This window comes from Chamaea fasciata, unplaced genomic scaffold (genome assembly GCF_029207755.1).
Source record: "Chamaea fasciata isolate MVZ Bird 193981 ecotype frontalis unplaced genomic scaffold, bChaFas1.0.hap1 SCAF_5, whole genome shotgun sequence".
Lineage (NCBI taxonomy): Eukaryota > Metazoa > Chordata > Aves > Passeriformes > Sylviidae > Chamaea > Chamaea fasciata.
Genome location: NW_027094090.1, coordinates 13,462,479 through 13,477,600, shown reverse-complemented (window position 1 = coordinate 13,477,600; position 15,122 = coordinate 13,462,479). Strand labels below are relative to the sequence as shown.

The following is a 15,122-nucleotide window of genomic DNA, read 5'->3' as shown; positions in this document are numbered from 1 at the left end:
TTGGGATTGCCACTGTCCTCATGATTGCTCTAACCTGGGAGGCAGCATACCATTCAACCATGCTGGACTGGTTTAAAGATGTCATGACCTTGACTCTTTACCACACTGACACTTAAGTCTGTCTGCTGCTTTTTCCCTGCCTTTTTTTTTTTTTTCCCCATCACAGTCATGTTTCAGTTATTATTGTTGTTCCTGAGAAGGCCAGCATTTCTGTTTTCTTCTCATTGATTTTCTTTCTTGCTTGACTTCTTAGCATGCAGAATCTTAAGTTTCTTGTATTAGCGCCTGAAAGGCATCAGTCAGGACTTACAACAGTTGTGTTTTTTCCTGTGTTAGTTCTGTCATGAATATTTTAAATTTATTTTTTCCTCAACTTTATGATTACTTTAACTATGACCTGCATTTTTCCATCAGAAAAGAAATGATCTTGAGCATTACTTTGTGATTCTGACCCTGAAGTTAGCCACAATTTCAGCACGATCTTGGAGTAAATGACATCCAGCGATCTCTTTCAGCTTAAATCATTCTGTGATTAATTTGCAACTGTGAATGACATTTTCAGGGGTAAAATGCAATTTATACTGGTGAACTAATTACTGAAGTGATTTACTTTTTTTTTGTAAGAAAGGAAAACTGCACTCGGGGGAGAATAAGCTCATGTTAAATGGAGAGTGTGACATTTATTTCTATGATAAGACCAACCTGTCTATGAAAGTGTGTTTAACTGCTGTCTGAATAATGTTCTGAAGGTTGTCTTTTTATTGTTTCAGTTTCAAGTTTCAATTCACCATTCAAATTGCTTAGTTTTTAAGTAATCTTCTGCACTGAAAGATTTTGTATGTTACTCCAGTTCTTGAATGATTTGTTGCTTCTGTGGAACGAGAGGGAAATATTTGGGCACAATTCTGGGCATAGAGTTTAAGAATGTGTAGCTCCAGGAACTGGAAGAATCACGTGTATTTAGTTTCGTCCATGCCATTTTTGCCATTGCTTTATTTTTTTAGCTTTTCTTATTTAAACCAGTGTGCAGTGTATCTTGAATAGTCTTTCTTTTCCCCTCCTCACTCGCCTTCTCTCTCAGCACATAAACATCACTAATATTTTTTCAAAGCAGGCTTTTTGGGTATATTTAGTGGAGCAAAAGATATATAAGTGAACGTTTAAAGTGTGTATAATTTATCGTAAAAGATCATCATTAAAACTTGATTTCCCATGCAATGCCGTGAGGTCTTACTGTTTGACAACCTTAATTCTGCAGTGGAAGAATGTTTTAGATTATTTCTAGCTTGTGTTTTATTATACAGTGGGATGTAAATGATTATGAAGTATATAATAATAGAGAAGGAACTTCATATAAGTCATCTGCCTTTGATTGTTACTAAAAATATTTCTTTCTGTGTGTTGTTAGAGAAGATAAAAAGTTGTATCTGACACCTGCATTTTTGTGTGTGCCACAATTTGCAGAAGCAACATTTTCTATTTTTTCTATGGTATTGGTGTTCTTAATGCAGCTTTCACCAAATTGATGTCTTATGTCATATGGCTACAGCTCTGTTTTTATTTGCAAATGTTAGCAATATAAAACCTACAGACCAAAGTTGTATTCATTTTTCAAGTGCCATAGCAAAGTATACACAAAGTAATTTTTTTAGATTTTAATCTATGAAAGTAATTTCAAACAGTCAGCGTTCACTGTCTCAGATTTCCACCTAGGTAGAATATCTTTCCCCTGATATGGGCTGCTTTTGCATCCTGTTAATTCAGTAGCTCATTTGCAGTCAGGCTTTTGTCATTGTACAGTATCCACAGGCATGGCTGTGTCAGTTGTGTTTCATTTTGAGGGGATGACAATTCAGTACTGCGAGGAGTGAGGTATGTGTGGATGGATGGCCCTTTTGGAAAGTGTGTGGGTACTGAAAAGTAAGTTATCACTTCTTTTTGCCATCGAGAGTCTACTTTGGATCTGCTGGTAGTATCTTCCAGTAAAATGAGGTTACTGTGGTGGGGGCTATGGAGTGCTTTTACCTTGAAGGAGGGCTGGGAAGCCCTTTCTGTCTCACACTTGTGGCTGTCTGTATTGACACAGAGGGAAGAAGTAGGTCACCATGCCCGTTTGTGGTGTGTCATGCACGCTGTGGTCACTTTGTTTCACTTTTACAGGGTAGGCAGTTTTTGGTAGAAAATAAATACTCTTTCCAGTTGCTTTTCTGTCCCTCCTTATTCTCTTTGTACCTTGATAATTATTTCAGTACCATTTGATAATCACTCACCTTGTTCAATAATTATCACCTGTCTTTTTCAGTGATCTTGCCTCTTTCCATGAAAAAGTCTTTCCTTAGCTGACTTTAGAGACATGTTTTCTTCCCCAAAAGTAATCTCTGAAAAGCTTATCACCATTGCTTCTGACTAAGCAGGCAGGGAGATGTGATTATTGCCTTTAGAAGACAGGTTTTTTGTTTGGAGAGGCCACTGTCTTTTTTTGTTGCACATAGAAGGTCTAAATTGTCAAATGGCTGCAATCTGATCTAAGAACGATACCTGTGTCTAAAATAATCTTTCAGTCTTGGTTACTTTGAGTACGACATGATAGCATTGAACTGTTCTTATTAAAAACAGAAAAACCTATATGAAAAGATATATAGCTGTTTATCTTTTTTTACTTGCTTTTAAATTTCAAATGTTCCTTCCTTTATTCAGTCTAAATTCTCTGATCTGGATTGCATTTGTAGTATTATTACATCTAATAAAGTGTATCCCCAGTTGGACTTTGTAATGAGACAATATTAATATGTTGTGCAATTTCAATTGAAAAGTAATTTATATAATTACAAATCATGAATTTAATAATGAAAACAGATTTGTGCCAATCTGGTTAACATGAATAAACTAAGAGAGGTAGTTGAACCTGCTTGGACTTAAAAAATTTCTTTCTTAAAAACTCCTGCATAGTGAGAGTTTTAAGAAATCCTAAAAGCCTGAAAGATGGTGTTTAAGTTTTTTATCTATTTTGATTCAATAATAACAGTATATTTGTGTGCGGTGATTCTTATTTTCAACCTGCAGTCCTTGAGTTTCTTGGATTATTTTAAGTGGATTTTTGAGAGGGGGCTGATAACTTCATACAGAAGACTCACATTTGCAATGGACATTTGCACCACCACTGCACCTACAAAATGAAAAAAACTTCCAAAATGCTGCTTCAGGATGTCACTTACTCTGCATCTGTGCTTCCTTTTGCTGTGTATCTCACAGCAGTATTTTGGTGTGTTCTCCAACATGTCCGTGCAGTTTCTTTGTTTATCAACCCATATGGAGTATGAAAAAAACCCCCACCCTCAAATGGTGCTATTTACCTGTTAGGTGCAGTGGTGTTAGCCAGGGTAGTAGAGCAAGCTCACAGGACTTTTACTTCACTGCTCTGTCTCCTTGGCTGTGCCTGAGGAAAAGGTAGATGGTTTTGTGACCCTGTGAACTAACCTGATTCCTTTTCCCACCTATGCGCTTGAATGGTTTTTGGCAGTATTAATACCTTATTTTTTTTAAGTTACTCCCTGCAGCCAGAAATCATAAAAAACTCAGATTCAGACCCAGCCAAACTTTAGACACCTCGAAGCTGGACATGTTTTAAAGGTTAGGATACAGACCTGTGAAGGTTAAATGAATTAAGGAATTTAAACTGGAAAACAGTTGTAACTTTTCTGTTTGTGAAGGGCAAAGTCTTTGTGCTTTTGTAAGATTGTCACCGTACCTTTCAAACAACAGAAAAGAATATTTTGAGATGTTGTAACCATTTAAAAAGTATTTCATTACTGTAATTAAATGCATGTTTTTGAGCTGAGACTTTGACTTTTCAAATCATACCCAAAAGAAATACTCCTTTCTGTGGAACTTACAGTGCTGTTACTGGAAATTTGTAGGTTCTGTTCAAAATTATTGGCTTCACCAGTACTAACACTAATTACAGCAAAGGAGTTTATACCTCACCACTGGCATTCTTTTAAATTTAGGCTGAATGTGTTGATTGCATTGCAATGCTGTACTGCATTTGAAGGCTTGGTTAGTGCAAGACCAGCACTGCAAAAGTGTCATGTCTGGTTAACCTTTCAACTGGATTTCATAGCCTGGTCCAAGCAGTGACAGAAAGAAAGGGTTTTGGTTTTCAGTGGATAAAGGAACAATATAATATCATACTGTGAAATACCTGCAGGTTGGTGGGGCTGGTTTGTGCCCAAGAATTCTTGACTGAGCCTCTTTCAGATCTACTTGTGATACTGCCTGTATTACCAGGAGAGTGATGCCCCATTCCTCTGGGCTTTTTGGGAACTGAAGACATTTTACACTTCATCATGCCAGGCACTGCCATCCTAAGCAGTGATATTACCTACAATGCCAAAGGCCAGGGCAGAATTCCTTATGAACATAGTTCTAGGGCCAAAATAACTGCTTTAGTTAAGAACTAATGAACTAAGGTACCTGCTTGAGTCAGTTTTTGAAAGAAATAATTTTTTTTTAGAAATACATGACTTACTGGAGACGGAGGATTTAGTTGTTGATGTTTATCAAGTACATCTGTTGTACACCTTTGTTCTCTGTGGTAGATTTTTCTCCTGTTTAAAAGGCACCAGATTAATATTTCAGTCTATATTTGTAGATTCTGCAGTAGATTTCAGGGGCTTCTGAATAACACTGAAATTTGCAACAATAAAATTATAACAATAAAAAATAAACATTTTTATTTTTATAATTTGAGAGGCAGCATGATCTGTGGGGCCACTACTTGGCATGGGGTTCCAAATGCAGCAACACATTCATTAGTGCACTGGGTATGGTGACATGGTCCCACTGAAATTCATAAAAGTGACTGGAGTTTCTGTCCTCCAAGCTGAGCTGTGGTGGATGAGTGTGTGTGCTTGTTCTTAAGTTATGGCAATGAAGAGTAGAACAGGTTACCTCGCTTGTAATGTTAGAGTTCTGAGGCCTTCGGTTGGTAATTTAAGCCCATTTTACACTGTTTGTAATGGCTTAAGAATGCATGTGTTGCATTATGTGTTTCAGCTGAGAGGGACAAGTGCCTGTCATCATCTGACTGTACCTGTCTTTGGATTTCATTAAATTCCTCATACCATTCCCAAGAAATACCTCATTAACAAACTTTGTCTCTTCCCACAGTATTTGTTGGGGACAAACCACAGGGTGACGGAACTAGGGAAGGGCATTTGCACAGAATCAGGAATTTCATATGGCATGGCATTCCTGGCTGTATTTTAAGCTGTAGGATCCTTGACCTTGGTTACTGTATCTAGCTTTTAGCAGGAGCCTTTCTCAAGCAACCTATAGTCAAGCTTATAGTATTGTAACATAGAGCATGACATATGCAATAGGTTTTCTATAAGGATCTTTAGGCAGAGATTAAAAAAAAAAAATCCTTTATTGTTTCCACATTTGGCCAGTACAGAAATGCTTATTCCACTTCTTGGTAGTGAGTGTTAAGAAAAGGTGTTGCAGTCTGTGTTCTGGCTCAGACTGAGGGATGAGACTGCAGCATTAGTACCAGACCTTGAAACCCCCAGAGAGGGATAAAAATCTCTTGAACATAGTAAGAAGCTCTGATGGAGCAATGTATATATTTACTTTGTGTAAATTAATATAACAGTAATGGCCCTACAGTATTTTCAATTTTTTTTTCTTAATATATATTTAAAGCATAACTTCTAATTCTTGTATATATTTTTAACTTTCCCACAGATATGCACTTATTTGGCCATTATCCAGCTCATGATGATTTCTATCTTGTAGTGTGCAATATCTGCAATCAGGTAGTCAAGCCACAGGTTTTCCAGTCACACTGCGGTAAGTGAATGTTTTCTTTCCTGAATTACAGTGCCAAACTGGCGTATGGCTCTCTTAAGAATCATTGCATACAATCATAACAGAGGCATTGCAAATAGACTTTTCTGGTTGTCTTGTGTTCTTTCCACAGAAAATACCAGCAATGCCTTCAAATAAGCATATTTCCTGTAGAGGAAGTTAAATTAGTTGTTCTGGAAGCTGAGCTTTTCAAGTTGAACTTGTTACACTAAATTAACCTGTTACAACAAATTCTGTTAGTTAGAGGCTAGCTAGGCTAAAACTATTATGACCTAACATTGGATTGTCTTTTATCAAAGCTGCAAAGTGAGGTCTATGATACTGATCTACATTAACTAGAAGTTGGATGTTATGGAGTGTTTTCTGATGGAATTCATGCGTAACTATATATAGGGTATATTTTTATATTTATCATAAGGTTTAATTTTTTTGCGAAATTGGCATTTTGAAGCACATTTCTTAAATTAACATTTTTCAAGAGAGTCTTGAGAAACATATGCCTATATTAATTTCTCAGTTGGATGACAACAACAAGATGATGATTTTTATCTTGACTATTTGAAAGCAGAATTAATCCAGTTAGAAATCTTTGGTGTTGATTAACAAACTACTTTCAATTATTTCTAAAAAACTTCATCCCAAGGTCTGGTTTATTTGCTACTTATCTAGTGGTTTATTTGTTATTTGTCCAGTGATTTGTTTCTGTGGTGATTGTTTTGCTGTTTTATTATTTTTTTAAGGTGTGCAAAGAGTGATTGGAATAGCTAACTTTTTATGAGGTTTAATAAAATCTAGTTTAATCAAAATAATTTGAAGGTAGTTGCATAATAATGAAAGGCAGCTACTACTGAGGATGGAATCAATCAAAAATATTAAGAAAAAGAATAGCCCAGCAAGATTTTACTTGTCAAATACAAGTAAACTTCACAAATCCTGTACTTCTTTTAGTCTTTTTGATAACAAAGCAACTCAGTAAAGGAAAAATGTAAGTGGGATGGACAGAAAAATTGTTTATTTACTTATAAAGACATATTACCAAAATACTGGGTTGTGTTTGTATGGATAGACTGCTGACAACAAACCAGGAGAAACTGGTTTCATGTTGGGAGGCAGTTCTAAGACCTGCCACCAGCTTTGACCTAGATTGAAATAGTTGTGAAAAATGATTATAATGAAAGACATCTTTCTATCCAGTGAATGAGAAAAGATCTAGAAGTATTTTCTTGGGTGAAAAGAGCTTAACAATTTAATGGTGGGGGCAAGTGTTGATTTTAGCGTGTTAACAAGCCATCCTGCTATTTTTTTTTCAAAGTTTGTTTCTTGTCCTTAGCCGTATATGGCTCCTTTCTGCCCAACTTCAGGTATCTTACGATTCTTCCAGTAAGTTACAGAAAAGCTTTTCTGCATGTGGTTGTAGGTACAATGGGTACATTAACATTGAACTCATGCATTGATAAAATGGTATTTTAGGACAGAAGAACCTGTGGGACACCTTGCTGTAGCCTTCCATAGCTGTGCTCTTTGCTGGGCATTAACCTGGTTTGGCGAGCAGTGTGAAAGTTGGTCCTGTTTTCAGTTAGTAGGCACACAAAATGATGTTAATTCTAGATGAGAGTAAATTCCTCTGTGGCAGAAACGATTTTTGAGCTCTTTGTAAGTAATGCATTGCCATCAGTGTTAGTGCAATGCGTGTAAACTACAAAGATCCCATGAGTTGCTGTCTTTTTCTTTTCTCCATTACTCCATTAGTTTTACTATTCCCTTTACTTCATTATGGCAGTCCTTTTACACTGGGTGATTGAATGTTAAGTTCTGAATTGCTTGATTTAAGAGCCTAAGGTCAGTAAAGACTTGGGAAAAAAACTGGACTGTGTTAAAAAAACCCCAGAGAATACTGAAAGTAATTGACCAAAGGTCTGGAAGATTATACTTGATCTAGTCAGACTTGTTTCAGGAAAAGTATACTGGAATATTGCTGGAAGGCCTGTGAAAGGGCTTTAAATATATTAATTTTATTTGAAAGGAAAAACATTAAAGGTGATGTACTAAAACCATATAAAAGAAGTTTTGGACAATAGAAGGTTTCTTCAAAGTCTCTAGAATTGTTGTAAAATAACTAATAATTTATTTTCAAAAAATTAATCTCTTAAAAGTACTCCATATTATATATATGAAATGCATCTACTAATTTATCCTTGTTTTCATTGGAAATGAGTAAGATTTAAAGTGCTATACCGAGATGTTATTAATTGATCTGTAATTGCATTGTTTGGCTAGAAAACGATAGGAATATCCGATTAGAAAACACATCAAGCATGAACTGCTTGTGATTGAATAAGTTTTTGTTGAATGTGTTATGGTTTCAGTAGTCCCTTGAGAAAGGTGCGGACAAGGCCTCATTTGAGATACTGATTCTAGCTGCACAGAGCTCTTCTGTGAAGCAGGAGTATTTAATTTTCTGTTCTATTTAGAGTTTTATCACCCTCAGACACATTCATTTTGGTGGATCAGACTTTCTTTAGTTAAAAGATGCAGCAGAATGCTTGTAAATTCAGTGATGCCAGGCATGTCTGTCAGTAGACTTTGAGGTGTTTTAGTATTTAGCATTATTATTTATAATAATGCATTTTACCACAAAATGCATTATTATACGGGTATTGAATTGCAGCTTCAAAGTTGTAACATGGAGAATGGAACGAGAAAACATTAGAAGGCACTACTGGTTTTTTGGCTCTTGTAGGTTGTATCATGGGGAGTCTTTATTGCTACTGACAAGGGCTTGTAGAGATCTATCCCAGAATCTCCCACAAAGTGTGGTTTGTTGCTAATATCCCTGGTAAGATCCAATCCATATCCTCTCAGTGAGAAATTAGGTCCATGCCAGGCACATGCTTTATGTTTCTAGGTTCCCTACATTGCGGCTTGAAGGTCTTGGCTTCGGAGCAGCACTGGAATGCTTTAGTTTAGCAAAGGTTTTTGTAATACTTCTCTTGAGCCCTTGCTGGCGTCCGCCTTTCTCCAGAGTGTAAGAAGACCCACTGTTTCATTTGCCTCAGATTTCAGACATGTGGCAACCATCCCTGTTGATGGGAAGTTGTGAAGATTATAGAGGCAGATGTTGTTTAACTTCTAAGGGTTCGATTCCTGGAATATCAAGAAGAAAAATCTGGTTGTGGTTCAAGGTATTTTTAATGGCAGGCAGTGCATCATAGAACCTTAGGCAGTAGAAATCAGGAAGGTAAAATAAGAGGTCTGGCTAAGTAGAGGACTGACTTGCTGGGCTTGAGAGTAAGTGAACACAACGTAAAGCTTAGTGTTGCAAGGTAACAGATCTGTTCTAGCCCTTAAGTCAGAGAAATACTGAGCTGTTTTTAAGAGCAGTTTCACATCCTTGCATCTACAGGATAAACATATCCATTTGTAAGTATTAAACCATTCATACATATATGATGTAAGCCCACCTGGAAGAAACTTGCTGTTAGAGGCTGCTGGATAAACCATGTAAATCAAATAATTTCTTGAAGTTGTTGGGTATTTTTTGTTGTGCACTTAGAAAATAGTATATCATAATGTCATCAACAGTAGGGTTGAAATAGTGATGTTTGCTTCTGTAGCCATTTCTTTTGAGTAACTTCTTGTAGTGGTAGAGTATCTTGGATTTACTTTTTTTTTTAATGTGCAAACATGTAGTTGTATTTATTCCTCCACAAAGCAGTTTGAAATAAGAAGTCTGGATATGCTGCTTGTAGCATTCCTCAGTGTACTTGGCATGTGAGGAATTGTAGTTTTGATTATCACAAAATTTTAACTTGTTCTCAAATGCCAACTTCAATGAAGATCACTTCTTGGAACATCAAAATACTGTACCATAGTACAATACTGAAGTATGATAATGTTCTTGCTGTTTGTTTAGGGTTTTTTGTCCATCTGTTTTCTAGGAGACCTTTAGGCTGGCAGTCTACGCTTAACTCTGTCCCTTTGACTTCTGTTAACTCCAGTTCTGTGTCATTGTTAAGTACTGGTGAAGATGGCACCCTATACTGTTTCCCAAGACACGTTTCCAATTTTCTTTGGCGCCAGAAAGATTAAAGCTTCATATTCTTATGCTGCATTTTCTAGACTAAAGAGCATCAGATACAGTTCTGGTTATTTTTTTTAATGTTTTGTACATTAGCGGTCTTGTTACTTTGGCCTTTCCCAGTTAAAAGGAAAACCTTTCATAAAAGGTAGCTCTGGCACAGTGAGGATCAAGCAGTGAACATTTAGAGAGCTTGTCAAGACATCTTGACTTCTACTTCTGTTGTGAGGAGACTAATTAATGATGGGAAAGTGTTAAAAAAAAAGAAAAGAAGAAGTGGCGGAGGGGGGGAGGGGGGGAAGAAGTGAATTAGCCAAGCTAAATAATGTAGCAATTCTTAAGGTGCTGAATAGGTACAAAAATGCAAATTTCTGGTTTTGTTTATTCTGTTACAAAATCTTACTTTGTTTATATACTAACTGCTGATAGAGTCTGGCCAGAAAAGCACTTGGCTTCATAAAAGGCAGTCAGTCAACTGACATTTCAATACTTGATTCAAATGATCAAATAAAGAAAAATCCCTTATAGCTGTATGTGTGAGAGTGTTGGTCACCTCTGTATTGGATACTATGCTCATTCAGGACTGAGAACAGTCCTGGGCTTTTTTTATATTTTCACTGAAAGATATATTGACAAGACCATTGTTATTCAAGAAAAATGACAAGATCCTATATTCTCTGTACTTACTTGTCCAGGAAGAAAGAGATTTGGGTTTAGTAACATTACCACCTAGGAGCTATTCTCTCACCTTCTACCTCCTAAGAGAGGAAAACATGCCCACCATAACCCAGGCTAAAGCAAGACCACACGTGGTTTTTGCAGCAGAGATGTATCAGACAAAGTGAACCTGAATGTAGAGAGTAACACCCAGATCAAAGGGAAGGACTGTGATGGGACTGAAAAATGTGCATCTGATGTTCAGAACAGTAGCAATATAATGTGTTCACCTGGCAGGTTGCTGAGACCTGCTCAAGGCTTGGAGGAGTTTGTTGTGCTTTCTTTACTTAGTCTAGCATGTGAATTAAAAGTGGAGCTCTGTGCCGACCTGCTGACCTGTTTCCTTAGAAGCAAGTAGCATAATGTTTGATAGGGTTGGGGTTTTTTGGCATTTTCTAACTCTTATCTGTTGCTTCAATTGTTTTCTTTCTTGTTACTAGTTCATCATCAGTGACAGAGCCTAAAACAGGGAAGTTCAGATATAGAAATAGTTATGATACATGAAGGTCAATGAGTAGTGTGAGTAGGAAGCCAACAACTTCCCACAGATAACTTGGTCTTAGGTTGATGTGTCAAAAATTGAAAATTTGTTCATTCAAAAGATTCTTTGAATGAGAATGCAGGAACACTTTGGAGTGTTGAATCTCAAAGGACTGTGCATTGGAGGGCAGTAAGTATTCAACAGGAGAAAACATTCAGCAGTGAACAGAATGCCACACATGTATGCAGTTGCTATTCAGCATGCTAACCTACACACCCTCCCCATATTTCTGGTTCTGTGCATAAGATTGAAGTCTGGAAAAGAAACATCACTTAGTTGTCTTTTCCCTTGATGTTTTCTATTAAGTTCTTTATGGTGCCTTGGCTGCTGGAATTTTACAATGCTGATCTTAAATAAATCCGCATAGGAAGGAGATTGAAGGAATAATAATGACACTGGGCTTTTTAGTGCACTGAAAGTCTTATTATTCTAGCTTACACATAATCCCTACCATTATAAATTAACTCATCTCTTTCACGTTGTGTATTCGTTGATATTATTTGATTAGTAATCCCTTTTGTATTTTTTTTACTTTGGGTAAATTGTGGTAAACAATGCAGTACATACTGGGTGTTGTTGTCATGGCAGTGATGGGCAATATGTATCACATGTAATTTCTTTCTGTCAAGATTTTAATAGAGTTGTAGTTTTAAATAGTAACCAATAAGGATTTCTTTTAAGGAGTGTCCATTAATAGAACTCAGCTGTTGAAGGTTGACTGTAGCATTAGGCTTAAGTTTAATCTCCTACATACTATAATTTACAGGGCTGTGTTTAGTGCATCAGTCTTTTGGCTGCTTCACTGGTGGAAGGATGGGGGTTGTGATAATGAGAGAGAGAAGTGTAGTGAAAATTTTGTCATAATCTGTAAAAATAATTTTGACGTAATCTGACAAAATTAAAATTTGGAGTATTTGGCTTGAAGTCTTCCATAGCATGTCTTACTGAGTAAGGTGGATGCTTTCCATCTTACAGAAGGAATGTTTTAAAAAATAATTTTAAGAAGACTTTATGGTCCTATTCCTGGACAAAGTCCCAAACAGACTCAAGAATTTTTTGAAGTCGCTATTTGGAAGTGTTTGGTGTGGTATGTTCTAAATAGAGAAAATTTGAAGTGGAACCTGAATTTGCCAAAATCCCAAATAAGAAGTCATTGCTTCTTCACTGCATTCAGAAGTGTTAAGAGCAATGTCTTGTCTCTCTGTTATCTCTTTGTACTTCCTGCATGGGATTAGACAAAGAAGATATGGTGGAGTTTTTTAGTGTGGCGTCTAGGATTTTTTGGTAATAGTGTTTTACTTTATGTGTGTTACAGAAGGTAATTAGCATTTGAATTAGCTATCAAATACTGTAGGTTCCATTTCAAGTCTGTAGAAGTCATGTCTGCATATAGCGCTCCCCACTGACCATGACTTTTAGTAGTTGTCTAAATATTTTGGGTTTAATTAATTTTCTGAATGTAGCAATTTCTACTGTGTTATCATTTAGCATTTTCTTGCAAAGCATATCACAAGTCTAGTAATTTCTTCCTGTCCTTTTATTAAACATTTTTTGTAAGCTGGCTCATAAAGTTGATTCCTGTCTATTAATTATCGGGCTTTTCCTTGCATAAACTATAGCACTTTTTTGGGGTAGTGTCTTCCCTGGCAGCTGAACATCTCCTGTGCCATGAGTTGTGGTTGCTGAGCCTGCAAGTGAGGTGGCAGGTGGGGCTGGAGTTGCAACTTGTCTTGGGCGTTCAAGGGCTTCCTTCAGAGCTGGAGAGCTGGGCCTGGGAGGAGGTTGGATGACCTGGAACACAGCTGTGGCCCTCACAGCTGCCTTGTTATGCACGGGTGAGTGGACAGAAACTGGAATGGCAGTTCTTTAGGTTCTGGAAGTACTGCTTCTGAGAGGCTGAAGTGCTTCTTTCCAGCAATGCTTGTGTTGCCTTTCTGACGTCTACAGGCCACTTGGGGTGTAGTGAGGAATACAAAAATTCCATTGGCATGCAGGCAGATGACAGGGTAGTCTTGTTCATAGATGTGCAATGGAGAGCAATTAAATATTGGGCTGTATTTCAAGAGCTTTATTTTTTTTTTCATGCTCGAAATAGTTATATAAAATGCCCTTCATGAAGAAATAATTTTTTATTTGGTGTTTTTGAAAAAACACTTATTTTTGGTAGAGGGAAATTTCAGTTGTGATAAACTCACTAGTACAAGGCTTGCAAATTCCTTCTCTCACAGTCTTCAGTAGTAACGTTTATCCTAGATTTTGTATACCTGTTAAATTTTTAAGAATATTTCTTCTTTTTTCTTTTAATATTTTCATCTAGTATGCAAGCATGTTTGTCACATCCCCATGCTTAAAATCTATTGAGTTCTGTTTATTTCATTGTAATAATAGTGCACTACCTCTTGGTACCTGACTAGTGCCAAATATATTCAAAACATTTTATTTGTGGGCATACAAAACTGTACTTTAAGTTCTCATCATTTCAAATATATCTGAAGCTCCTTGTGTTTCCCATTTCATACCTCTGGAGTGATTCATATAATTATCTTAATGGCTTATTACTATTATCTTTAACTGGTGATATTAATGTAATAATTGTCACATTAAAATGTAAAATATTGAATTAGGCCTTGTTCTATTACTACAGGTAGGTTAAGACATATTGTAGGCTTCTGTTTTCACAACAATTTTTTTTGCATTCATTTAGCAAGATTAAAAAATTATATTACTCATGATACAGTGAAAGAAATGTTTAAAATGTTACAAAAATGATGATGGACTACTGGTTCACTTTAATGTGTGCATATTTTCATTATGATCAAATTTTCAAATACTTGATTTAGGTTTCTGCACCAAAACCTACCTATGGTTAAGATGCCTAAATAAAATTTAGAAAACTTGTCTCGTTAACTATTTATGTTTGTGAGATTAGTGATGCTGTTAACTAGGAACATTTTCTTTGACTAGTGTTCTGGGAAATAACATATTTTTCCACTTGCTTTGTTGGGCAGACTTCTTGTTTCTGTGAAAGACTCTTTTATCATGCTTAGCATCTGCTCTGCAACTAGTGAAGTGTAACTAATAGCGTACTTACATAAAATATCAAGCATTGCATGTGAGAAATGTGTTTAAGGCAGGCATTAATGTATCGTTATTTGAGCCATGTGCTTTCAGTTCATTCCCTCTGTCTTATAAAGTATGCTTTTCATGAGTATGTCATCAATGTTGTGTTTTACTGATTGGGTAACTAGAGAATTTTGTTTTTTAATTTTTTTAAAATTAAATGTAGTTTCATGGTTTAGGTTTGAGATTGGTAATTGAAAATCTATCTCACTTTTTAATTCAGTTGGTTAGGATTGACAGGGAGGAGTCTCTTTTTGGTGCCGCTTCTCCCTAAAAGTACTGAAGCAGGAATACATCTGTGCAAGCTGAAACTTGGACCAGTAATTGGCCATCAATACTGTAAAAGTTTACATTGATTATAGGTGTTTCAGATAGATTTCGTTTGTATGTGATGGTGACAGGGTTGCAGGAACTGTTAATCCAGTGCATCCATGTGTGTTCCTTAAGCTTTCTCGGTGGAAGTATCTTGTGAAAGTATTGTGCTTCTCCTAATGAGTCTGAAAACAAGTGTTTCTCATTCTGTGATTCTAGATAGATGAAGACTGTAAAATGTGAGTGGAAATAGTGCTTTTGAATCTGGCTAGGACAACAAAGGATTCATTTGCAGTTTAAATAAATATTTTTGTCACTGTCTAAAACCAGATGTATGTAGCAAGAACGCTGAAACGAGCAGTAAAAGTTAAAGCATTTTCGCATAGGCAGGAGAGGCATAGTCAAGACCAGACAGATAAGCCTTGAAGAAGAGCAGAGTTCAGAACTGCATGTTTAGTTAAATGAGTATAGAAATGGTGCAGCAAA

At 36.4% G+C, this 15,122-nt stretch overlaps 1 protein-coding gene across 4 annotated transcripts in view; it reads left to right on the top strand.

Annotated features, from left to right (window-relative positions):
- ATXN7L1 (ataxin 7 like 1) overlaps nucleotides 1-15,122 on the top strand; it is a 110,610-nt gene that overhangs the window by 32,363 nt on the left and 63,125 nt on the right. For 2 of the 4 annotated variants that reach the window (XM_066182858.1, XM_066182859.1), the window contains exon 3: nucleotides 5,746-5,850. The exons of 1 other annotated variant lie outside the window; for it this stretch is intronic. In XM_066182858.1, the coding sequence (XP_066038955.1) occupies nucleotides 5,746-5,850 (105 nt within the window). Of the gene's footprint in view, nucleotides 1-5,745; nucleotides 5,851-13,019; nucleotides 13,040-15,122 lie in introns of those variants that run through there. One more of the 4 variants, XM_066182865.1, reaches the window with a different exon arrangement.